The 25,716-nt window shown below is 42.4% G+C and overlaps 1 protein-coding gene across 1 annotated transcript; it reads left to right on the forward strand.

Moving 5' to 3' along the window:
• The first annotated feature begins 7,183 nt into the window (after window positions 1–7,183).
• LOC127197936 (stromelysin-1) lies at window positions 7,184–15,810 on the forward strand. Its single transcript, XM_051155751.1, has 10 exons — window positions 7,184–7,329; window positions 8,195–8,439; window positions 8,530–8,678; window positions 8,789–8,914; window positions 10,513–10,677; window positions 10,826–10,970; window positions 11,991–12,124; window positions 12,638–12,797; window positions 14,272–14,375; window positions 15,441–15,810. The coding sequence occupies exons 1-10, from the start codon at window positions 7,225–7,227 to the stop codon at window positions 15,539–15,541; spliced, it is 1,434 nt and encodes a 477-aa protein (XP_051011708.1). The 5' UTR covers window positions 7,184–7,224; the 3' UTR covers window positions 15,542–15,810.
• The last annotated feature ends 9,906 nt before the right edge of the window (window positions 15,811–25,716 follow it).

Consider the following 25,716-nt stretch of genomic DNA (forward strand, 5'->3'; position numbering starts at 1 on the left):
AGGTCCAATGCCTACCCTCTTCTTGGATATGATGTTTTCCTATTTTTCCAATGGCTCAAGTGGCAATGGCTGGCACATCTGCCATAGCAAGCTGTGATGATGTAGCCTTTTCTCTACCTTATGGCAGTTTTGCTTATTTCTGCACCAGACAAAGGTCTCTCAAGTTATTAAAAAAACATGACTTTTTAAAAAATTGTTTTGACATTTTTAATCAAATTTTAATTTGTTTTATGTGCATCTGTGTGGCATGTGCAAGATACAGCGAGCAAGACGACAGCTCGTGGGAGTCAGTTCTCTCCTTCTATCACGTGCGTCCTGGAAATCAAACTCAGGTCACCAAGCTTAGAGACAGGTGCCTTTCTTCACTGAGCCATCTCGCTGGCCCCAAGGAGCCCAACCCTTCCTGTGGGTGGCTGCTTTCACTCCTCTCAACGTGCAGGAACTTGTACTTCTCTCCCCTTGTCTTTCTTCTCTCCTTTTCTCTATCAATTCTTTTCATCTACATCTGCAGCCCTCAGACTGTGTATATATATATATATGATGTATATACCTGCAAATTATATACACACATGAAAAATATAGTTTTTGAGAATACATCTTGCTGTGTAGCCTGGATTGGACTTGAACTCACAACCCTCCCTCCTCAGTTTCCTAAGTGCTGAGACAAGCGGGCAGAGCCTCATACAGGCATGGTCGATATGTTGTGACTTATCCGATCGAAACAGCAGACGGGGGACTTTTCCGTCTAAAAGGCAACTGGTTGGTAGTCAGGGGAGGAAAAACCCCCAAATTTGCAATAGAACATGTGAAATAGAAAAAATAACCATAGAACTAAAAACAAGGCTGCTTGCTTTTTGGAATGAACTTTCCCGTTAGCCAAAGGAACAATGAAGTTGTATTGTATAAAAGGTTCAGGGCACTGATTGTGTTTTTCCTAGTTAGGCAAAAGATCAGTAACCACAGGTTCCAGAAGATGTAGACAGATGCCTCACACTTTACAAGAGATGAGAAAACAGCAAATCTGTGTCTCCATGGAAAAACTATCACTCATAGAAGAGGAAATACGGTTGCCCTAGATGTCCTTATTTGTCCATGCTATCTCTCTCACATAGGAGAGGCCAACAAAACCCATGACCAAACACATGTGGCTCTCCCTCAATCCACGGAGATGGAACACATTGGTCAGGTAGCAAGGAGCTTCCTAGAGTCTCCTTTACTCAGTCTGCTTGACAGAGTCAACTTTCCCGTTGAAAGCCAGATTGTCAGGTGAACTTTGCAGCCCAGAGCTATGCTTGGCTCCTAACATTTTTCACGATCATGCCCTCTCCTTTCAAACAGATCCACAGGTGCAAGGGGGAAAAAACATTTCTTAAGCAGTGTTCTCTCACTGCACAATCAGATGAGACACACCACTTTTTAACTACTGCTATAATTTATGTTATCCCTTTTTGCACAATTGGAATATTTGTGCCAAGAACGTTACAAAATGTCCTTCTTCCCTTAGTCAGTTGTCTGAAACCACATGAAGGACATTTCTGGTGCCGAGGACATTGAATGATGGGTTTCAACACTGTTTACCACTTGCTGGAGTGATCTGAATCTTTACGCATTTTAAAATCAGAATAACGATACACTTTTATCTTCCATTGTCCTGTAAAAGTTAACTAAAACATAACTATTTCTTTAGACTCTCTTCACACTTTCGCCATGAAGTGTGATGGCAGCGGTTACCCTCCGTTCCAAATATCCTGCTCCATTCTTCAAGTTGGGTACATGCTCTGAATACACTTCCTGTTTTCCCATGATCCCAAACAGATAGTCCCTCTACACACACACACACACACACACACACACACACACACACACACACACACATATGGCACAGACCAAACGGAAAAGGATGGATCACATCTTCTCTCTAATCTATCTCTTAAGTCATTTCAGAAACTAACAGGTGGCCTGCCTTTTTCATCACACAGATATAAGCAAATAAAACCGATTTATGTGATGCCCATGTGTTTATATTTTCACAACAACTTGCAGTTTGAGAAATATTGAAACCCTCACTCATTAGGAATAATATGCCTGCTATGAAATAATTATTGAAACCTTGGTCTGAAGATATCTTCAGAGGGGTAATGAATGAAAGACACACTTTCCTAAGGTGGGAAAACCCTTCAGGTCCTCATGCTTGCTTAACAAGGCAAACACTTCCACAACTGAGCCGCCTTCCCAGCCCCCTTATGAGATCTCTATAGGGCAAAATCCAGCAGAGCCACCGAGTGCAGAGAATCTCCCCCCTCCCCCCCCCCCCCCCTTCCCGCCAAGCTGAGGCTGAAATCCAGAGCCTTAAACAAGCGAGGCAATGACTGTCACTGAGCTAAAACTTAGTCCCTCATCTCCTTCTCAGTCCAGTTCACCCGCCAGTTAGGATATCTGAGTGTTTCTGTAGCAAATAGATATAAATCATCAAATATAGTGCAATCATAACATCAAGCAATCTGTATGTAGTCATCTCTCCCACGAGACAGGTTGGGTTGTATACATTTATTAAGACTTCCCTGGCTAGCAGGATCCGATTCTGAATTTTGAGGACAGTTGAATTTTTCTAAGTTCTATAACCAGCATGATGTGTAAACAGCATATGGGTACAAAAATAGAAATTCTGGGCTGGAGAGATGATAGAGAATACTGGCTGACTTTCCAGAGGACTGAGTTCCATTCCCAAAACCTTCATGGCAGCCACAGCAATCTGTAACTCCAGTCCCAGGGGATCCAACACCCTTTTCTGGCCTCTGTGGGCACCAGACACTCATGTGGTGCACAGACATGCACACAGACAAGCACTTACCTATCCTCACAAAAAAATTTTAAAAAATACTAATTCACAATTGGTAGTCTCAGATTTCCTCCTTGTCACAGGACTCTGGATGATTGATTTCCCTCTACTTGTATGGGCTCTAGACCTGCCATAACAAACATTGGAACTTCCTTATGTTTTCCAGAGGCAAGGAGTTCCATCGATCATGGAATAAACTCCAAACGCCTCAGCTGGAGACTTACGATCTTCCATGATCAGGCTCATGCTTGCCTTCACACAATTCTCTTCTCATATTTCACCACTGCTCTTTACATTTCAATCAAAAGTAACTGCTATCTGGTTTTCAGAGAGGTCTGGTTCGCTTTTTCCTCCTTTCTTTCTTTTTAATTCTGGTGTGAGGAATCATATGCAAAGCCGCCTGCCTGCTAAGCAAGTTCTCTGCAACTATTATTTCTCTAGGTAATTTGTTGACCCCTGAATTCTCTCTATGCCAAAATCATTGTATAAGTCTCTTTACTAGGCTCTTTTGTTGTTTTATCTATTTTAAACATGTCCGTTTGACTCCTGCTTCTTACCTTATTTTTTCAGAGCTACTGCATAAGGAGCAAGTTCTGGATTGTAGCCTCCTTTCTACCATTCCTTCATTTCTTTCCTCCGTCATTCTTTATTTCCCACTTTCAAAAGATTAAGTTACTAGAGTTAGCTCTCTGCCCCTAGCCCAGGCAGTGCTGGAGAGCTGTCCCTGTCCCTCACCTAGGCAAAGCAAGAGAGCTTCCCCTGGTACTGCAGGCAAGGGAGAGCTGGTGGGCTGAACAACGCAACCACCATCTAGGCCCAGATCCAGGGCTTTGAGTTAGCCCTCCCCAACATCTACCCTATTTGTGAACTACCAAGACATATGAAGGAGCTAGTGCTGTAGAACCAAAGCTTCAGGGTCTCCATGACACACGGCAGCAACAGGAAATCCACAAGGAATCCTGGTGGGGATCCGGTATTGATAGTATATCAGAAGCCAGAGGCCTTGAACCAGACCAATGACTCATTGCAATGAGCATTTGCAAGTAAGGTTGTTTGGGCAAAAGTGTATACTGTGTGACACACCCTAACATCCTGCAGCTTCTACAGCAAGATGGGTCTTTTTAGTTTTTATGTTTTTTCCCCTCTTTTTGTTGTTTTTGTTTTTGTGGGGATTTTGGGGACTAGGATGCAGGTTCCAAGGGCAGAGAGAAGATATGGAAGGACAGGGAGATGAGTGGGATTGGGGTGCCTGATGTTAAAATTCACAAAGAATAAATAAAAGTTTTTAAAACTTAAATTATTGTCTTCAATTAACTTTGTTTCTCTCCCCCCTCTAAATTTATTTTAAATCTTTATCAGTCAGTGTGAACTCTTAGTCTACGTATTTTGAAGCGTTTCAGATTCAGATACTTGATAAATTAGTGTCTATCTAAGTGATTTTTATCTGCAGCCCAGAGCAAGAAGAATGCTCTCTCATGCCTGATTAGGCAGGAAGGAGTCTGACCAACAGGAAAAGGACTTGAGGATTTATCAGACTAGGTGATGCTTGGACCAGCTGCAACGTTTAGAGAGAAGTTTGGATCACACTGAATTTAGCTCCAGGTCTCTGATCACTCAGATGCCTCAATTATAAAACCAGCCACTATCAGATCCTTGAGTATATTAATCCATGAAATAAGTGACTGTCTTGTGGCGCCATCACTCTCATTCCTGTGTGAGAAATACTCGTTTTGCCTGGTGTTCACTTATTCTTCTACATTCACAATACTGACTCACTTCTCTCTTTCCATTCCTCCGCTTTGCGTTCTGTCTACTTCCTTTTCGTCCCTTCCCTCCCTCCCTTCCTGACTTCCTTTCCACCTCTTTTCCTCTTTTACTTAGTTTCTTTATTTTATCTATTCCTTTTCAATAATGAAACACATTTTTAAAATTTAATGAACAGAGTATAATCTGACTGTCTCTTTCATTGAGAAAAGTAGCTGGCTCTATGATTTTAGTTTGAGTAGTCAAAAGACATTCAGGCATACGCATTTAATAGAAGAACTTGGAGTGATACCTTGAATTTTTCTGTAGAAATAAAGCTTTTAAAAATCCGATTAATGGATGTTTGGTGAGATGGTTTAGTGGGTAAGGATGCTTGTAGCTCAGCCTCATGGCTTGAGTTGATCCCTGGGATCCACACAGTGAAAGGACCTCTGCACATATGCAAACCTCCAGAAGAGCCTAAGGCCGCATAAGGAAAGGCACACAATGAGTAAATTAAGTAATTTTTAGAAAATTTTAAAAATTGATTACTATAGTGTTTATAGGATCTAGGGATTCATAATTATCTGCACAAATCATGAATTTTGTTTTGCTATGTGCCTTTCACTCATCATTAATATATTAATACAATGTTTTAAGTGTGCACTGTATTCCAAGTGCTGTGCTAAGTACTGAATGCAGAATCAAATGATTAAAGAAACTCTATGTAAACCACCATGGGAGATAGATAAGCAAGCCATTGCGCCACAGCTGATTTGAAGGGGCGCTGACAGAGGAGGACAGAGGGTGCCATCAAGAAGTAAGAAATGAAAGCCTGGTGCTTGAAGTGATTTCTCGGTGGTGTTTCGAGTTGTTCATAAAGATGGCATGGTTCTGTTACATATCACCAGGCTCATTTTTTTTCCCCAAGAACAACATAGCAGTGTTGCCAGTCACACATGAACAACTGCAAACATACGTACATAGTTGTCAGGTGTCTCTCTAAACTAATAATACGCTAAAATATATCTTAGTGAAATTTTCAGAGAGAGACAAAAAAAAAAAAAAAAAAAGAAAAAAAAAAAGAAAGAAAAGAAAACCCTTCACCTGGAAGGAGCTGTGGTCAGCAGGATGCTCTCACCTTTCATATCTCACTTTCTGTGCTTGGCTCTGCCCTTCCTGGGTCCTCTAAGGATCGGGTGCTAATTCTGACCCTTGTTCTCACATCAGCTCTGACAAATATTTCCCTCTTTTTTCTGTCAAGACAAAACACAGGTTTTGTTTCATCTAAGGACCAGAGAATTATAGAACACTGACTCTGAGCGCCCTTTAAAGAGAACTTGGAGTGGAAATGGATGCCTTCCTGTGATGAGATGTGTGTGATGTGATGTGTGGTCTCTTGCCAATTGTCTCTGTCAGGCACCTATTTTGCATCTCTAGTACTGGTGATTTAATTCAGAGAAGAACAGCCTTGTCTGATCTTTATATATCTTTCTAACTGGAAAATTAAACTGCACAAAAAGGAAATGTGAAAGAGATGCAAAGGGAGGGAGGCTGCGAAGCCTGTACTTACAAAACGCCTCTGAGTGCGCCGATATGTAGTTCACCCTTATCTAATTTTGGCCTCCAGCACTGTGCACTCCTTAGGAAGCAAATGGCTGACAGACAAACAAATAAAACCAAGCAGTGTGTGATGGTGATGGGGAAGACTGGGGAGGTAGGCAGAAAGGGGTCAAGGGTAAATAAGTTTAACCAAAACTTCTATTAAAGTGTTTAAGATCTTCGCTGCGTCATATATGATACAGGAGTAATTTGAACAACATTCTACTTGAAAGGAAGAGGAGAAGAGAGGAAAGACTGGGAAGGCAGGGAGAAGGGAGAGGAAAAGAGGTGAGACAAATGGAGGGAAGGAGAGACTGGGGAGGAGGAGAGAAGAGATTTTAATGTGAAAATTAGAGAAAAGCAGAAGCAAAGGATCTTGGGTGATCTTTTTTTTCAACCTCAGATCATCTATTAATTTGATTCTAAGGACAAGCGAAAAATGTCGACAAAAAGAAAATTATATAATAGTAAACCAGGACATTTTTGTTCAATAAATCATTTCAATTCTATGAGTCTTTGTGGCCAAGCTATTATGAGTCCATCATCTTTTAATAAATGGGGTGCATATAATGGGCTGTAGTGACACATAGTGTGGGCTGTAACTATATTGGCACACAATTTCCTCACTCACACCTTACTGTACGCAGCCCTGGCTTCTGCACAACTTGGACTTTCTACCAACTTAATCCACAAACATTACAACTTCCAAAATATAGTTAAGTTTTCCAATGTGAAGAAAAAACAAAATGCCCAGTTTTCCCTCTTACCAAGGCAGGAAGCATTTCCTGGAGATTAATCACCATTTGCCTTGCAAAATTAGGAAGGTTCAGAGAACTTAGTAAAGAAGATTGTATCACCCTACTTTAATTTTTGGTTTTTGGAAATGGTCCCATTTGGATGGAAGCAATTATGAGTCAGTTTGCGGGTGATCTCCACAAACACTGTCACTCTATAAAAGCTGGGCACAGGAGGGTGGACCTAGGAGGAGGCAGACAGAGAACACAGTGAGGGCAGCGCAGAGCTGAGGAGAGCCAGAGGAGATGAAGGGTTTCCCGGCCCTGCTGTGGCTGTGTGTAGCGGTGTGTTCATCCTATCCCTTGCATGGACGTGCAGGTGACGAAGGCAATGGCATGGAGATTCTTCAGGTAAGCACTCAAAACGGCCTCCAGGCTCATCGGCTGGGCGCAGCTTTGCATTCCGTAGACAGGCTTTGCCTGCCTAGGTAGGACCGCAGGAGAGTTAGAAGCCGCTGAGCATCCACGGCACATCATTCTTCCTTTGGGCAAGAAGAAACAAGGACCGGAAATACTGGGTGATGTTCTGAAGGTCACAGAGCGTGACAGAGCACCACAGTGGTGCTGGAGGCACATGAGCGACAAGGGAGGGTGCACGACCTCTGCCTTACTTTGGGCCATCCTTCAGAATTTGCGTCCAGTGTAATTTAATAAAATATTGTAGTGCTGGCACACAAGAGACTCGCCTAGGTTTTTTTTCCCTAGTAAGCCAAATCCTTGTGAAAAGTGAAAAATTGAGGAAATTAAATAAAATTACCCCAAACAGACAAATGTTCACACAAATGCTTGTTTGTTCCTTTTGGTTTTCTCTGCACTAACTACTTGTGCATTTTCCCCAAGCTTTCATTGCGTTAGTGGCAAAACAAACTACAAAGTCAATTTGTTTCAAAAATAAAGTGTGGAATTAAATGAAATGTTTTACTTAGCATTTCAGCAAACTAGAGAAATAGGACAAAGAGACTAAAAAAAAAGTAAGTTACTGTCAGGCTTGGTGGTCCAAACCTGTAATCCCAGGGTTCAGGAGGCAGACACAGGCAGAGCATGAGTTCAAGGAATTCCTTGGCTGAGTAGTGAGATCCTGTCTGAATGAGTGAGTGAGTGAATGAATGAATGAATGAATGAAGTAAAGACGGTGTGTGACTAAAAATACATTCTATAAATAACCATAGCTTAAGAAATCAGAATTGTGACTTGAAAGTTGTATTTATTCCATTAGAAATACCTAGAAAACTACTATGGCCTTGAAAAGGATGCAAAGCAATTTGTTAAAAGAATGGGCAGTAGTCCTGTTGTCAGTAAAATCCGGGAGATGCAGAAGTTCCTCGGGCTGAAGATGACAGGAAAGCTGGACTCCAGCACTATGGATCTGATGCACAAGCCCAGGTGTGGCGTTCCCGACGTCGGCGGCTTCACCACCTTTCCAGGCTCACCGAAGTGGAGGAAAAACCACATCACCTACAGGTAAGGGGTCCAAAGTTTTCACGCGGTCTCAAAACTATGTCAGAGGCGTCCCAGAAGCAGACGTCACCTTCTTCGATTTCTCTCATACAGGATTGTAAATTATACACCGGATTTACCAAGAGAGAGCGTGGACTCCGCCATCGAGAGAGCCTTGCGAGTCTGGGAGGAGGTGACGCCGCTCACGTTCTCCAGGATGTCTGAAGGGGAGGCGGACATAATGATCTCCTTTGCGGTTGGAGGTAAAAGCGCAAGAACTGCCTGAAATGCACATAGCCATGTGGTATTTCACTGAAAATGTTACAAAGAGATCTCAATTACCAATTGTTACAGTTGTACGTTTCCCCTTTAGAACATGGAGACTTTGTCCCTTTTGATGGTCCCGGAACAGTCCTGGCTCACGCCTTTGCACCTGGGCTGGGGATTAACGGAGATGCTCACTTTGATGATGATGAACAATGGACAGAGGACACAACAGGTTAGTGCTACAGCTCACAGCATGAGTTAGTTTCGCTTTTCGTATTTAGGGAAATCACCATAATCGGCTGTACAAATGACAGAATGGGTTCTGGATCCCAATGGAGTTTTTTTATTTGTTTTTTCAGATGCTTAGAAATCATTTATTTTCTTAATAAGTGTTTGAGTTGTCCAACTTCAATGTGATGTTTTTGTTTTATTTTATTTTATTTTGTTATGTTTTATGTTATTGTTATCTCTTAGAAGCCTGTCCTTTTCTAATGAGAAACAGAAAGGGAGTAGATTTGGATGGGAGGGAGGGAGGGAGAGACAGGGAGGGGCACAGGAGGGGAAACTGTATTCGGCACATATTGTATGAGAAAAAGATCTATTTTCAATAAAAGGGCAAAATCGCTAAATTTTTAACAGCTGTGGATCTTTTATGATCTACAGAACACTATTATTAAAATTTGTAATGATGTTAAATTGTAGAAATTCAAGCAATATAATAGGGCAGTACAGTGACACTTGTGATTTCTTCTATTTGCTTTACTTTTCAAACCAGAAGCCAAAATTAAATTTAAGAACCAGAGGGGTTTTTGTTTGTTCATTCTGTTAGTATGATTAAGCTCATATGTTTGTGACTTCTGGGATAAGATGAATTTTTATTCATTTCTGGAAGGACTAACCTCAAAGTACCTCCAAGTTCTAGTTAGGAAGGTTTCATAGTTCACAACTTTGGGAGCTGACTTTCAAAGTTTTCAAAAATGTGGCTGAAATAAATTGAATTATTTTGAGACTGAGCTGGGGTTTATATGAAAATATAAACTGATATCTGTAGAAAATATAAATCTAACTTTTTCCTGAATAAAATTTGTGGTGTTATAGAATTAGCGTTTTCTTGCAGATACTAAAATGAGAACACCCTTAGGTCCACAACATCCACACTTGACATTTGCAAAATTTTTGCCAAATCACAATCACCCTGTACCTCCCAATGCTGGTGCAGAGGGGTCTGAGTCACGTAATTATAATGGGAAGAGTGTGAATATGGCTCCCAAGGTCTTACTTGTGACAGTAAGGCCTGCTATGTTTTAAACTAAGTTTACAAACCCTGTGACAGCTCTCTCATTAGTCATCTTTGGGACTTGGCATGGAATAGGATGACAAGGCTGGAAAGTGGTGTAGGAAGAACCAACAGAAAGTGCAGAATTGTGGTTATTTAAGGGATTCAGAATTGAGATGAATGCCCTGTGATTAGCTGACTGATAGTAAAGTTGTCAAACGCTAACTCCATGTTGGAGCTCTGAGATGCTGAACAACAAGTGATAATCTTTGTTGCATTTCTAACAATAATAAGTGAGGGATGCTGTTCAGACGCTCTTGGAGCCAAGAGAAGAACTGTTGGCTGTGTCTGGATACTTCCGACTGATCTCAGACACGAGTTGTAAAATACCCTGTTTTTCTACTGAGTGTATAATCAGCCTTTTGTTCAATGAACCAGCAAACAAGAAAAGGCCTCTGCGTTTCCAGGAAGCGAATGGACATCATGCCCAGCTGCCCTATAATGATAGGACATGGAGTTATGGAACAAGAAACTCTAATTTCTTTCTTCAATAGGTACCAACCTGTTCCTGGTAGCTGCTCATGAACTTGGCCATTCCCTGGGTCTGTTTCACTCAGCCAAGGCTGAGGCTTTGATGTACCCAGTATACAAGTCTTCCTCAGACCTGGCCCGCTTTCATCTCTCTCAGGACGATGTGGAAGGGATTCAGTCCCTCTACGGTAAGCGAAACTGAAGAGTCCTGTGGCTTTGCCCACATGAGTATCTGTGATTAAATCCCCAGTTCTCGAAGCTGTTTGGGAGCATGGAATTGACAGGCAGGCCACATTTCTCCTAATCTTGCCTCCTTTAATCTGTTCCCTAATTTAGGACCTCCCCCAGCATCCCCTGATGTCCTCGTGGTACCCACCGAACCTAACTCTCCAGAACCTGACACATCACTGATGTGCAGTCCTGCTTTGTCCTTTGATGCAGTCAGCACCCTGCGGGGAGAAGTCTTATTTTTTAAAGACAGGTTAGTCCAAAGAGCCTTAAATCACTATTTTGATGAAAAACTGCTTAGAAAAGAGAACAAGAGGGAAATTGATATAGATTTTTAAAAAACATTTTATAAAACAAACTCTGGAACTTGAAATCTTGTGGATCTGGCACTGGCTTTCCCATGTGTTCCTAAAATCTCCAAGTTAATTTTTGAGGGCCAGATATTTGTCACTAAGATTTTGTTCCCAAATGTTCTCCTGGGCTAGGATTACCTTTTAGAGGGCAGAAGTGATCTTTATAGTCAGAGATTTCTCTTCGCTTTCAAAATAATAGTGGGAGAAGCCTCAAATTTTATCAGTCAGTTCATTTAATTCCGGATAAGTATGTCTGTGAGAAAATATTCATTCTACATGAAAGGGAGCTGAGAAGTTTTCATTCCCAGATCTCTATACATAAACAGTAGATATTCTGAGAGTCAGGGTCTTTGTAAGATGCCCAAAGTGACCTGGAAACTGTCATACCTCTTTCTAAGTGCTGGGATTACAGGCATGTGCCACCACAGCCTACTTCAAGACCTGTTGGGCATTCTTCTAGATTTTTCTGTGAATGTACAAGAATATATTTATACATAACACTCCTACACACGTGCACACTCACTTTCCATCTTTTTGGGAAATGCGGGTGAAACTTTAATTACATGGTTTCACATGTATTACATATAGTTAAAGTTTATGCTTAACTAAGCAATGTATGTGGTGAAAAACTTTGCTTTCACAAATATTGCTCTGGGAACCTATGGCATAACGTCTGTTGCAGTCTTTTTTGGGAGAGAGAAAGAGAGTAAGAGAGAGAGAGAGAGAGAGAGAGAGAGAGAGAGAGAGAGAGAGAGAGAGAGAGAGAGAGAGATTTTCTCAGTAACAATATTCCTATACTTTGTATATCCAACCTAGAGGATGAGAGAATGAAGGAATTGTGGGTGAACTGGAGTGGGAGAGATAACACAGCAAAGAAGAAAAGCTGTTTTACAAATGTCATTTTTAACATCTATTTTTAGGCACTTTTGGCGCAAATCTCTCAGAACCCCTGAGCCTGGCTTTCATTTGGTCTCTTCGTTTTGGCCGTCTCTTCCTTCCAATGTGGATGCTGCATATGAGGTTACTAACAGAGACACTGTCTTCATTATTAAAGGTAATTATTCTATAATAATTAATTTGACTTGATGAGACAAGGCTTCTGGCAGGAAAAGTGAACAGGGATTTACTTTACTATGTCAAATTCTGTGTAATTAAAAGCTTTACAAAGACAATAAAGACATACACAAAAACCAACATGTTTATAAGACACATGCCTTTAATCCCAGCACTTGGGAGGCAGAAGTAGGTGGATTACTATGAGTTCGAGGCCAGCCTGGTCTACAAAGTGAGTCTAGGACAGTCAAGTCTACACAGAGAACCCCTGTCTCAAAAAAATGAACTCAGGGGAGAGACACTGAGTTGGAAGCTCCCTGCTCTGCTCTTTGCTCAGTCTTTTCATCTGAACTCTTTGCTGCGTGCCCCCATGTGGCTAAGGCATAAATCTAAAACTTTCACCTGCTCTCCACCATGAACAGCAACATGCTAAGGATTTCTTTCCAGAACTGCGAGGCATACTGACTTGGGCTTTTAACATGACTGGTGTTTCTGTTGTTTTGTTTTCGTATAGGAAATCAGTACTGGGCTATCCGAGGGCATGAGGAGCAAGCAGGGTATCCTAAAAGCATCCACACTTTGGGTCTCCCTGCAAGCGTCAGGAAGATCGATGCTGCCTTTTCTAGTAAGGAGAAAAAGAAGACATACTTCTTTGTAGAGGACAAATACTGGAGGTGAGACGCTGTGAAGATGCTTTAGTTCAGAGACCAAGTGGAGAATTACTTTCTTCCTCTAAGGAAACGCTTCCACCTCACCCTCTCTCTGGGCAAGGACGAATACTTTGGACAATGACTTTGGACAACTGTTGGGAGAGCTTTGAAACACAGCAGCATCTTCCAACAGGCATTTCTTCCGTGTTCCTGCTTAGAGCCCCATCCCACCCCGACTCCCTACTCACTCCCATGCCCTGTCGTTCCACCCCCATGCAGTAGGATAGGACTTCCTTCTCCCTTCCCCTCTCCTCTAAAAGCCCCACCACTTCCACGAAGCCTTTCTTTCGGAACTTCAAGGCCTTTACTTGCCTGTTGCTAAGTTTGAGGTCCTTTCCCAGAGCCCAGGAGTTCTCACTGTCTCCCACGTGTGGCTCCTGTCTTCCTCTTCAGGACTTCCGCTGAGCTCACATACTGCGGACCTCTGCCCGGTTAGGGATAGGACACAACAGCAGGCACAGTTGACGGTTCCCACTCAGGACCCCTCACCAGCTTACTGATTCCATTAGTCAGATGCCGAGACATCAGGGTAGACCATCCAGTGTGCAGCCACACTCACTGTATTTTGCTTCCCATTCAGTCCTTTTTCTAAATGGCATTTATTTATTTAAAAAAAAAAACAAACTTCAATACACAGGATAGGAAAAGAATATATTGTGAGCCTACTTACGGTAGTGAAATGAAAAGTATATTTTTTTCATTTTTTAAACTTTATTATTTATTATGATTACAGTCCCCTTAGAGGCAGAAATGGGCTTAGAATCCCACTGGAATTGAGTTACAGATGGTTGGGAGCCACTGTGTGGGTTCTGGAGCAGATAGTGCTCTTAACAACTAAGCCACCACTCCACACCCAAACGTTCCATTTCTAGTTAGGAGGATATTTCTGGGTGACAGTGTGTGCATGAGCATACAGGTGTCCACAGAGGCTAGAAGAGTGCATCCAGTAGATCCTCTGACACTGGAGTGACAGGCAGCTGTAAGCCACCTGAATTGACTTGGTGAGATGAATTCCAGTCAAGGGACAGGACAACAAAAGTGCTCTTAACCACTAGGCTTCTCTAGCCACAGAAACTGTATTTCCGCTCTGTAACTCAATCCACACACGTGTGTGTGTGCAATCATATGCATACCTATGTATACATGGTTGTATATTCATGTGATCATGCCCTTGTGGTTGAAAGAAGATGAAGAGTCTTCTGTCCAGGCTTAAGAAAAACAGTAACAAACAGTATTGCCGTAGTAGGCTGTCCTCCCTGTTCCTAGTGCGGCTATGGTTTCAAGAGTTAATTTTACCTTATTAAAAACACGTGGTGCTAACTAAGCTTGACATTTATGTGCAGAGCTTGGAAACGTTACTAGAATTGCACATGGCTCTCAAGTTTGGGGAGCTCACCCTCCGTGCACTGCTGAACTGCCTCTCTTTCATTTTGTGCAGATTTGATGAGAAGAAACAGTCCATGGAGCCAGGATTTCCCAGGAGAATAGCTGAGGACTTTCCAGGCATTGACTCAAAGGTGGATGGTGTCTTTGAAGCATTTGGTGAGAGGACACTTGCTCTGTTGGTGATGGGGCCCTCGAAATGCTCTGTAGTATGACAGGACAAAAGAGAATTAGATGGTATTTGATGACACGGTTTTTTTTTTTTTTTAAATCAGTATTCTCTTCCCTTCGGAGGATGCTAACTCTTGTTTTCATGGCAATGATGGTGAGCTCCCAGTGAGCTGTTTTGACTCATGAAGGTGCTTAACAAAAACTCTTCTATCGTATGCACGCGTGGAAGACCAGAGTGCTGGCACATTGCTTCCTCACGCTGAGCTTTTCTTCATTACGAAACTCCCCTCGGTGTGCCTGGCCTTCTAGACGCCATTGGTTTCCACTGTTCAACGTCAGATGTTCTCTGTCTTTCCTGACTCAGTTAATGACAGACACATTGGTTCCTTGTAAATATTCACCTTTCAACACATGAAGGCTTAAAAGACTTTTTTCCTATGCAAGAGTAATCAAATAAAAGCTGGTGATCTTTATTGCCACTGAGGGCCACATCTGCAGACAGGAGCAGGTGTGGTGATTAAAATCACTCCAGTTTCCTTAGGGCCAGAAAGAGCCCTTCAGCTAGAAGATGGCAGAGGGGAGGGGCAGGAGGACTGGGAAGAAAGGAAATAAATCATAGTTTCAAACAAGAATTTTTTTCTGATTGAAAACAGAAAGGCAGTGTCACCTCTGTCCCTCCTGGCCAAGTACACTGGGACAAATATTCGCATCTGCCTAAACTTCCGCTCATTTGTCAGAAAGGTGTAGACTTACTTAACACGGCTCTTGCCCAACCAAAAATTTAAAAGTAGTAGTTTTGTTTAATGCTCGACCTTGTCCTTGGCATGTTCTAAAACAACAGACACTCTCTTTTATTTCGTTGTTTCTGCTGTTTTCTCAGATGAGCAAGGGTTTGAATCCAGGACTTTGGACACTCTAGGCAAGTGTCTTACCACTGAGTCACAGCCCTGATTTTTTTTCTGCATTCCACTTTTCCTCTTACTGCCTTTTTTATCTTTCCAGATTCTTGCTATGAGGAGAGTACCTCACATTTTCTCTTTTCTTTACATGCAGGGTTCTTCTACTTTTTCAGCGGATCTTCACAGTTGGAGTTTGACCCAAATGCAAAGAAAGTGACCCATGTATTGAAAAGTAACAGCTGGTTTAATTGTTAGGAAAGACTCAAGGAAGGCACAACGCGAACATCGACAGTTCTTCATCTGAGTCTTTGTGAACTGAAGGGGTTACCTTCCTCAGCATGTGTGCTGTGGCAGAACCAAATGGGAGCTATAGCTCTCCCCACTCAACCTCAGTTGTCGCAGAGCACTCAGAAGCACTGCTAAACTTGTACATTGCCACAAGGAGAGGAGAGAAGACACTCCAGGACAACAGACATGTGACTGTAACTATGGAGATGATTTGCTTTTATTTAATAAAGATAATGTGTCCCTTATTTAATCCTGGCATTTTGCTTGTTGGTCTCCAGAACAAGTAGTCAGCATCATGGGCTGATGGACTGAGCAATATAATCCATAGCTGGAGGGGCTGGAGAGATGGCTCAGTGGTTAAGAGCACCAGCTGCCCTTCCAGAGGTCCTGAGTTCAATTCCCAGCATCCATATGGTGGCTCACAACCATCTGTAACGGAATCTGATTCCCTCTTCTGATGTGCATGAAAATAGAGCACTCATATGCATAAAATAAATAAATAAATCTTTTTAAAAATACATAGCTCAAGATGCTGGGAAACTGGAGGTAGCACATTTCCTGTCTCCACGGGTGATCTCATTCATTAAAAAAAAAAATGGACCACTTGCTCACCTAATGCACCACTGCAAATGGGAAAACAGAAAATGTGTATCTTCCCCACCTAAGACTTCTTATGTCTCTGTCACACCCAGTGGAAAAAGCAGGGGTGAGTCTTATAGCAAGGCTGGCCTTCAGCACTACAACAAATTCTATGCTCTGAGCAATCTAGTTTGCCTGCATCATTGTACAGGTGAGGGAACCAAGCCCATTCCTTTAACTGACATATTCCCTCAGTGTGGTCCCCCCACCTCAGCCATCACCTTTCCTCAAATCTACCTTGTATACACATGAAAATGTGATCTTGTATTGGGCACAGTGGTGCACACTTTAATGCCAGCACTTGGGAAGCAGACAGGTCTCTGTGAGTTCAAGACCAGCCCAATCTACATAGTGAGTTCCAGAGCAGCCAAAGCTGTGGGACCCTGGCTCAAATAAGTAAATCGTTTAAAATCTGGCAAAAAATATACAAATAATCACACATCTGAAGAAGCAATTATGTTAATGAATTATAAAAGAAAACACACATTTGCACACACTTCTAAGAGGCTCTTGATGGAAGGCTGTACTTTCAGGAGACTACTTGAGGGTGTGTGGAACTACAGAACAGGCCCTGGTCCAGGGTTTGTAAATGAGACGGCCTTTATGTCAATCAGAAGAAGTATCTAAGCAGTCAGCACTGATGAAGGCCGTAAAACTTTGTGTGACCTTGCTTCTGGCCCCTTCACTCTGCTATCTTCATTCTGGCTGTAGACTTGACCTAAAGGCTCCGGAATGGCTTTTGCCTTGGGAAGGTTCGGTCCAAAAAACGTATAGAACTCTGTTTACAGGAAGTGAGGAGCATCTGAGCCTGAGAGGAGGGGCAGGGAAAACAGATGCTGGGGATCTGGTAAAGAGTTAGCAATAAACGAACAGAAGAGCCAATTTGACATAGGTGGGACATTGAAAGCCCAGCATTTCACCAATCAGCGAAATACTGTGTGTGTGTGTGTGTGTGTGTGTGTGTGTGTGTGTGTGTGTGTGTGTGTGTGTGTAATCTCAGCACCTCCCAAGTGCTGGCATTCAAAGGTTTGCACCACCATGCCCAGTACAAGATCATATTTTCATGTTTATACAGGGTAGATTTGAGGAAAGGTGATGGCTGAGGCGGGGGGGACCACACTGACGGAATATGTCAGTTAAACGGATGGGCTTGGTTCCCTCACCTGTACAGTGATGCAGGCAAACTAGATTGTTTGCTATGAGTATAAGATTCATTGCCGTTATTAGATCATATATATAACTTACATATTAATCAATTAAAGTTCAATAAAAATCAGTGCAAATGTGGTACTTATTTTTATGAAAATGTGCCATTTAAGAAGCAGAATGACATAGCTAAAAGTGAACCCAGAGTGTCTTATTTTTGAGACTAGGTCTCACTGCATAGCTCTTGTGGCCTGTGGAGCAGTCTGGCCATGCACTGGGGACAATGCTCTTGCGTTCACCTTCCAAGGCAGTTCTGAGATGGCAGATGTGCCCCATCATAGCTGGTCAAACTCCAATACTTGAGAACGCTTCAGCATTAACTTTCAGGAAATAGTAATATATGTAAAACTTTATCAAGAACCATGAGAAAAGAAAGTCCCCATGGCCATAAGAAAATCTGAACAAAACATTAACATTCAGACTACTTCTATTTTAACACAGAGAGTAAGTGGAAATCGATATAACTGTCATATAACTCTCGCCCATGAAACAAGCATCGTACAAGCTGTCTTACTGTACAGTCATCCGCTCTTCAGACAAGACTAATCCATTTGGTCTGATACTGAGCCTGCCTCACGCACTCTCATGCCTGCCCACTGCAGCTGACATTGTATAATCTGGAAGAGCGACTAGCAGCAAAGTTGGGAGACTGAGGGTGAACTGGCAGAGGGGAGCCTAAGCTGGAGAAGAAGATGGCAGGAGTGGTGGTTCTTTGAAGCAGGGCGAGTTAAGAGGTAGGCCGAGTGGCCCTCAGGGTGTTCAAACCCGGGGACTGTGTGTTTCACCTCCGATTCAAACCATAAGAATTAAAGAGGCTGGTGTGACTAAGACTACAGGCCCAAAACATTGTAAGTTCAGATTCTACATCTTAAGTAGGCCCCAAATTGAATTGCTCACACCAGAGTGTGATTCCTGGCTCTTCGCCTGTTTTCGTATATGCAGCTAGAACACATGGGACTTCAACCAGGGGAAATATATAGAATTTTGACATGTGTCCAGTGTTTGGACATATATTGGACCACATTCTAGAAGTCAGTCTTTGTTTGGTTGGTTTGTTGGTTTTGTTTTTTCAAGACAGGGTTTCTCTGTGTAGCCTTGGCTGTCCTGGACTTGCTTTGTACACCAGGCTGGCCTTGAACTCACAGAGATCTGCCTACCTCTGCCTCCCTAGTGCTGGGATTGCAAGTGTGTGCCACCATGCCTGTCTAGAAATCAGTCTTTTAATAGCTCCAGAGAACACTTACTATAGATAGACACGATGGATTTATGACTGGGAGTCCCCCACTGCATCTTCTGTGGTGTAGCACCTCATTGTGGGAATGCCTTACAGGTTAGAAAACTTTACTGTGTGTTTACTTTGATTACATCATAAATAACTTGCCTAAGACAGTGTTGTCTCCTCATAGGCAGCACCCAAGACTGCACATAATATCTGCTGAGTGGGTAAACCCACACTCATGATAATGACAATCACTCCATCTTAGAAGAGTAAAAGAAACAAAGAAACTAGCCACATGCATAAGGACCTTTTCCAGACAATCAAGCCTAGCATGAATTATCCTTTTTGTTTAGGTATCCCTTAAGTATCTATTCATTCCTTACTCATACATTAATTTAGTCAATGGCTATTTGTAAAAGTATAGGAAGTTGACGAAGTGTTAAGTACAAGTGGCAATTTGAGGACCTTTTGTAAGGAAATAAGGGAGATTAAATTGTAGCTTGGAGGAGGGTAAGGAAGAGTCTTCAGGCCAGAGGGATAGGGCGGTGATATGGAGGCATGAGGAAGTTATGAAACAGCTCTAGTGTCTTAAAACACCATCTCTCTGTTTGAGAATCCAATTCCTATGCCCTGAGTGCACACATGGGTGCACTGCAGTCACGAAGACTTGGGTCCAAATGGTCCTGCCCTGACCTGCTGAGACCTAGGGCTTATGGTTAGTGGGCCATCTACACCCAGAAGGCATCCTGAAGACCCAAGTGACCATGTGTGACCAGTGTCTGTCACAGTGTTTATCAATAAAACTATTAGGAGGCCATAATTGGGGGAATTGATAGATAGATAACATAGATAGACAGATAGATAGATAGATAGATAGATAGATAGATAATAGAGTAGGGCCAACTTTTCCTATAAGCTATTCCACAAGAAAACAATTAAATCATCAGTATTTAAAGTTTCTTGTTAAAGACCACTTCAACACATGTAGTTTAAAAAATGAGGAAGGAGGAGGAGAAGGAAGAGGAGGAGATGGGGGAGAGGCCCAAATAAATTAATAAAGCTCAAAAGACTGACTCCCTAGGCATAAAAAACAAGAAACAAATTGAAATTCAAAGACAGAGTTTACTATGGAAAACACAAACACTTTTAAGGCTTTTAACAAATTTCCCAGCATGAAACAACCAGGAAAAACACAGAGTAGTTTGCCTGTGCAGAAAGAACGGGAAGTCAGTTGCCCTCAGGAAAAAGTCCTTCTAGGCCTGTCATTCTCCTAGAAGACAAAGGGTTTAGGGGGTAATGTCCTTAAATTTATATCCAAAAATGGGTGTTGGGGAGGATGATTCTCCTGGAAGAAAAAAAAACTCACGCTGACTTTAAAAGTGAATATGGATTTAACTTATTTTTATCTTCCTGTAAACCATGTCAATTCTAGTCATTTCTAAATTTTATTTTATTGAATACCAGGCCTTTAACTAATATTATTTTCAAATACTTAATATACAAGCCTATAACTTACCTGCCATGAGTAGCTAGTTGAACATTTCAAGCTTCAAGACTAAGTGACTCTATGAGATTGGCTAGCTCGGCAAAAATGTAATTCAAAATTCTTTGTTGATTTAGAAAGAAATTGAATAAAACATTACTTTAAGCTTTGAGTTCCTAACCCATGTCTGTCTCCAGACACTTCTTGATGTATAGGTGCTGTTTTTTAAACTTTAAACTAAACTTTACTTTAAGTTCCTTAAACTTCTACCTCCATTCCAACCCCCCAACCCTAGGTGGGAGAGAAAGAAGGTTAGAATGGAATGGGGACAGAGGTCCGATAGCTACTCCCTGCTGGTTGGGGTCATTGCATTCTTTGGGAAAATGCCAATCTCAGTACTCAGGATATCTAGCAATCCAGCAACAGCAAGTGGCAAATGAAGAAGCAGGAAGAACCAAGAGTCTTCCTCTTCCTCTATGCATTTCCTCAAAGCCCTCGCCTTCTGTCTCTGGGCTCTTATATGTATACCCTTTCCAAGTCCTCAGCATTAAACTATTTCCAGCTGGCAAAGACCACTGCCTTCTTTGACCTACAGAGGCAATTATCAGCTGTGGATAAACTAAGTCAGTCCCATATCCCACACTTGGAATTAAAACAAAACCATAGTTATATAACATAACTGAGGTGTTTAAGAAACCAAATTTTCACTACAATGAGGTTTATGGTAATAGCTTGGGACTTGGAGGCAACTGGTGATGACCTTGCTGAAGAAAGTGAGTCATGCATGGCATGGGCCATGGCTTAGTGGGTAAAGGCACTTGTAGAGTGAATTTTGTGACCTCAGTTTGATCCCCCAGAATCCATGAAAAGGTGAAAAGGGAGAACCTGCTCCACAAGGCATCTTCTGACCTCCTCATATGAACCTATGCCTCACAAACAAACAATAATATCTTCTTCTTCTTCTTCTTCCTCCTCCTCCTCCTCCTCCTCCTCCTTCTTCTTCATGATCATCATTGTCTTCTTTTTTAGTTTTTGAAACTAGTTTCCCTGGCTAGCTTGGAGTTTGCTTTATATACCAGGCTGGCCTTGAGCTCACAGAGATCCACCTGCCTCCACCTTCCAAGTGCTAGGATTAAAAGCATGTACCACCACATCAGGACAAGTAAGTACATTTTGCAGAATTGGCTCTCAGAATTTTGTTCAAATAAAGGATAGTACTTTTTAAAGTTTGAATGCTTCTAGACTACAGAGTACACAGATTCTTGCAAGATCATATATTTTCTGAGCCTCTTCGAGGGTTTCCTCCATAATCCCCAATGGTCACACTAACCTCCCTCCCTCTTTTTAAAAATTTTTTTTACTATCCTCCCTCTTAAGTGGGTTTAGTAACCCTTATTTTCTAGGTCCCAGGGAGCCAGGAAACGGAATGTCTCTAAAACTTCATATGTCAAGATCCAGCTATTCCACTCTTGTGCATATTCCCAAAGTATTCTACACACTACCACATTGACACATGCTCAACCATGCTAATTTCTGTTCTATTCATAATAGCCAGAAATTGGAAATAGCTTAACCTTTACAGTAGCTTACAAACAGATCAACGGATCAGGAAAATGTAGTATATTTACACGAGGAATATTATTCATCTGTTAAAAATATGAAATTCAAAGGTAAGTGGATAGAACTAGGAAAAAAATTATTCTGAGTAACCCAGGTCCCAAAGGAAAAATATAGTATGTATTACTTATATGTGGGTGCTATCTTTTAAGCCTTTGACAGGTATGCTGCTATCCAAATAACCATAGAGATTAGGCATAGAGTAAGGAACTAGTGGGGAAGAAAGCTCTCCCAGGGAAGGAGAAGTGCAGTACACAGGTAGAGAGAAACAGGAGGGATCCTGGAGTAAGAGGATTAAATAGGGAGAGAAGAGGAAAGTAAGAGAGGAAAATACGGGGCTGACTTGCTAACAATGTGAGACATTTGAGGGTGATGCTAAAACATACATTAACAGACACACACACACACACACACACACACACACAATAAATATAAACAGAGTCACCAAATAATGAGGAAGTCAATGCCTCAAGTAGACATCTCTCTAAACCAAGTGGGACCTCTAGTGAGTGCATCTTATTGAGTTTTTGTCAAAGGGACCCAATAGAAACCCCAAAACAACTTGAGCTATTATGTAGAATAGTGGTTCCTCTCCACAAACTCACGTTGCGACCTTCCTGCTGGAGACAATGCCTACATAACTCACTGCGCACAGAGAAGTTGAGCTGGTTCCTAACTAGGGCCTTCACTCCTCCTGACTAGTGTTCACAGTACTAGAAGACACTCTGCACACTACCAAAGAAGAAAGCTAAACACCAACCCAGCTCCAAAGCATTTGATCTACAGTGGTGACCTGTCTGGATAATATGCTGGTGTAATGGTGGCACAAACATTGCGGGAGTAACCAACTACTGTCTGATTGGATTCAATACTGACTCCATGAGATGGAACCCATGCCTGGCATTACTTGTGTGACCAAGAACCTGAGACTAGATAGGTCATGAAGCTAGAGGGAAATCAAACGCTACTGTTCTGCTGAAGGAACATAATGATAAAATGATTCCCAACGGCGTTCTGCTATGCCCGTAGACAAACGTCACACTTAGGCATCACCAGAGAAGCTTTATCCTTCAGTAGATGGGAGATAGTGTGGATTCCCACAACTGGGCAGTGTGCAGAGAATGAGAGACTTTAAATCACTTAGAACCACAGAGATGTCTCCATCAAATCCCTCCCCTCAGGGCTCAAGGAACTAAGCGGAAGAGGACACAGGAAGAGTGTGAAAGCCAGAGGGAATGAATGACACCTAGGAAAACATGCCTTGCAGACACATAGGACTGACGCACATATGAACTCATGGAGACTATGGTAGACTATACAGGGCATGCAAAGCTTCAAAGCAGATGGCGTCCCAGTGCTGGCGCAGGCACAAGCTCCCACCAAAAATCAAGAAGCTACCTCCAATTGCTAACTGCTCCCAAAGTAAAAATTAGTTTCTCTAAGGAAGCCTCACTGGGTGTAAAACCACACTTAAAGGCAGGCCCCATGTCCAGCAGTAGATAACTAACCCAAAGTGAACTCTGTGGTACAATTAGAAATTTTTTCTCTTATATTGGTTGTTTGGGCCTTTTTAACCTGACTGGTCTTGCAATTTCTGACTTTGTTTTAAAGTGTGTGTGTGTGTGTGTGTGTGTGTGTGTGTGTGTGTGTGTGTGTGTGTGTAAGAGAGAGAGAGAGAGAGAGAGATGCTTTTTCTGTTTGTTTGCTCATTTCATTTTATCCTTGTCTTTTTTATTTGCTGTTTTCTTATGAGAGAAAGAAAGTATGGAGTTGGAAGAGTAGTGGAGGTGGGGGAAGATATGAGGGTAAAGAACTTACATTCAGAATATATTCTATGGAAATGACTTTATCTTAAATACAAAATAAAATAAAAAGGGTATTTGCAGAGTGGCGGCCATGCTTTATTTTCCATAGCATAGCCTGTCTGTCTAGCCCTGATGGTGGCACTTTCACTGTTTTCCTTGCCTGAGCTGCAATCACCCCTGAAGGCTTTCTCCTGCCCAGCTACCCTCCATCTGATGCCCAGGAAGAGGCTTTTCTCTTTGTGAGATTTTCTCCCAGTTTGCTCTTACAGCATTTGACTCACATGTTACTCCTCTTGGATGAGGAAGCTGTGGTTAAATGCTGAGAGGAGACGGGTGCTTCCAACGCAATCCCCGCACTACAAAGCATCCTTTATGAATAAGATATTGCAGTGAGAACAGACACCCACGAGGTGAAAATGGTCCTGGGAACACCAACCTTGTTCCCATGGCAAAGATGGGTGACACCATGAGGAGCTGAAGTCGGGGGGTGGGAGTCAGAGCTTCTCGGTGCTGTGTATTGTTGAGCCCCGTCCAAGGAGAGAAAGGTCAGGAGTAGAGGAACTACAGGGACAGACACCTTGATCATAATGCGGATGCAGATGCTATGAGTCAGCACTCATTCCAATTTTATGGGAAACGTGAGTCCTTGAGTGTTCACCTTTCAGTACACAGCGATCCATGTATTCTGCTGTGCAAGAGAGGCTGTGGGAGACCTTCTGAATAGATGAACATATAAAAACATGCATGTGTGTGTGTGTGTGTGTGTGTGTGTGTGTGTGTGTGTGTGTGTGGTATTAACACATGTCACCTACCCACAGTGAACAAAGATGTGCCCGTATCAAGAGAACAAAGGTAATTAAAGTGTAAGACCCTAGAATTACACTTGGTCTTTTACCAGCCCACTTCACCTGCTCCATTTAGACAAGTCTTCAGAAACTGGTCCTCTTTGTCCATTGGTGCCGAAGTGCAGGGTCTATGTAACTCTGCATGTCCCATCTCCCAGCTTGGACGAGACTTCTCGGGAAACGTGGATAAAGATAAAGAGAAGCCACAGTGCTGTCACAGTCTCACGGCAGGTAACTTATCAAAGGCCTAAGGGGACCTCAGAAACCCAGTAAATAGTGCATGTCCTAGGGTTCAAGCAGTGTGGGTGCTGAACACCGTCTGTTGCTCACGGTCAGTGATCCCACCCACCCTCTTTCCTGGAAGCAAGGTGTGTACAGGCAGCAGGAGAGTATAGCAGTGGGATCTGCTTAAAGTAAGAGGCACGGGACTGTGGGGTTGGCTCACATTGGAAAGGGATTGCTGCATAAGGAAGAGGAGGTTCAGCTTAATCCAAGAGCCCTTGTGAAAAAATGAGACCCGATGATGTATGTTAGTAACCCCAGCACTGGGGGTGTGTGACACGCGTGGTGAGCTCAGAACAGTGGGAGACCCTTTCCAAAAACTGAAATGGAAGGCACCTGAGGAAGAGCAAACAAGGCTCTTTTTTTTTTTTTTTTAACCTTACTGGTCTTGCAATTTCTGACTTTGTTTTAAAGTGTGTGTGTGTGTGTGTGTGTGTGTGTGTGTGTGTGTGTGTGTGTGTATGTGAGAGAGAGAGAGAGATGCTTTTTCTGTTTGCTTGCTCATTTCGTTTTATCCTTGTCTTTTTTATTTGCTGTTTTCTTGAGAGAAAAAAAGTATGGGGTTGGAAGAGTAGTGGAGGTGGGGGAAGATATGAGGGTAAAGAACTTACATTCAGAATATATTCTATGGAAATGACTTTATCTTAAATACAAAATAAAATACTCTAGACACACACATACACACACACACACACATGGCCTTGGAGGGTGCTATGCCTATGGTCTGATCCTTTTCCAAATTAGATGGATATGAGTTGGTGAAAACAGCAGTGGAAATGCTGACAAACATCTCTTTCTTTCACACATGTGCTGTTTGATATAATCCTGGGACAACGGCACCAAACCAGCCTAAGTTCTCCGCTAGGGTCACAATCTCTGATGTCTCGGCTCTTATCCTGAGGAAGATCCTGTGAAGCGTGAGTCAGATGGCCTCTGGCTCTCTAGAAGTGGAAGAAGTGCCTATATAAAGATGGAGCTTTCTGGCCGGGATATGGGAGCAAGCAGGAAGGTACCACTGGTGGTCTTGCTCAGAGGAAGAGGACAGC

Source organism: Acomys russatus, chromosome 14 (genome assembly GCF_903995435.1).
Source record: "Acomys russatus chromosome 14, mAcoRus1.1, whole genome shotgun sequence".
NCBI classification, from domain to species: Eukaryota; Metazoa; Chordata; class Mammalia; order Rodentia; family Muridae; genus Acomys; species Acomys russatus.

Bases quoted from the DNA above. Each gene is read 5' to 3' on its own strand.
- LOC127197936 (XM_051155751.1), top strand. From the start codon at position 7,225: ATGAAGGGTTTCCCGGCCCTGCTGTGGCTGTGTGTAGCGGTGTGTTCA. The intron at 7,330-8,194 runs GTAAGCACTCAA...TTATTCCATTAG, and splicing joins ATGGCATGGAGATTCTTCAG to AAATACCTAGAAAACTACTA. The intron at 10,678-10,825 runs GTAAGCGAAACT...TCCCTAATTTAG, and splicing joins AGGGATTCAGTCCCTCTACG to GACCTCCCCCAGCATCCCCT.